Raw genomic sequence first — 1,047 nt, 5'->3', positions numbered from 1 at the left:
CCCCCCCCTACTCAAGGATCATGTGGACCCTGGTTGAGAACCACTGGTTTAATTATAATGGTTACATGAAGGGTATGTATACAGATCACGTGGTTGATGATGACGATACTAATGATGATGACGACGACAACGATGATGACGACGATGACAACGATGACGACAATGATGACGACAATGACAACGCTGACGATGATGTCGCTGAAGATGACACTGCTGATGATGATGATGAGGAGGAGGAGTGAAGGAGAAGGAAGATAATCTAATGCATGCTATTACTTCTTACAGTTTGTAGTGTATCTAAATTTGGACCAAACTGTCAAAATACCTGCCACTGTGCAGACAACAGCAAGTGTGGCCGTCAGACTGGTGTGTGTTCCAGTGGAGGATGTGTTCCAGGATATAAAGGTAGCAACTGTCAGACAGGTAAGTGAAATAACGTACTTCAATTAATAAAGATTTATTGTAAAAAGCATGCTGCAAAGTTCTGGGCTTTGTGTAAAAGAAAATACAGGAGGATAAAATTAATTATGATTTTATTCCAACATATTCGCCTCTCAGATTCACACACTCATTGCAGTGGTCCTTCAGTTCTTCTAAGCGCTGTAAAAGAAATCGGAATGTTGGGTCTCCAACCAAGCCTTTCACAATACCCTTAAAGTCAAGAACTTATCAGCACCCCCCTCATGTATATATATATATATAGGTAAGTGGTAGGTTTGCCTCGATCCTTCAGGGGTATTTATTGCTCCATTCTCCAAGTAAATATATATATATATATATATGTGTGTGTGTGTGTTTGTCCCCCCAACATCGCTTGACAACCGATGGTGGTGTGTTTACGACCCCGTAACTTAGCGGTTCGGCAAAAAGATACCGATAGAATAAGTACTAGGCTTACAAAGAATAAGTTCTGATGTCGATTTGCTTGACTAAAGGTGGTGCTCTAGCATGGCCACAGTCAAATGACTGAAACAAGTAAAGAGAATAAAAGAGTATATATATATATATATATATACACACACACACAAGAAATAATTATTACAAGAA

At 39.5% G+C, this 1,047-nt stretch overlaps 1 protein-coding gene across 1 annotated transcript in view; it reads left to right on the top strand.

The window, feature by feature from the left end:
• LOC106876469 (fibrillin-2) overlaps positions 1-1,047 on the top strand; it is a 148,187-nt gene that overhangs the window by 105,569 nt on the left and 41,571 nt on the right. The window contains exon 37 of the mRNA XM_052976637.1: positions 286-423. Coding sequence (XP_052832597.1) covers positions 286-423 — 138 coding nt within the window. The remainder of the gene's footprint in view (positions 1-285; positions 424-1,047) is intronic.

The sequence above is a fragment of the Octopus bimaculoides genome, chromosome 25 (genome assembly GCF_001194135.2).
Source record: "Octopus bimaculoides isolate UCB-OBI-ISO-001 chromosome 25, ASM119413v2, whole genome shotgun sequence".
NCBI classification, from domain to species: domain Eukaryota; kingdom Metazoa; phylum Mollusca; class Cephalopoda; order Octopoda; family Octopodidae; genus Octopus; species Octopus bimaculoides.
Note: the sequence above shows the minus strand (reverse complement) of the source record. Positions and strands in the feature narration are given on the sequence as shown.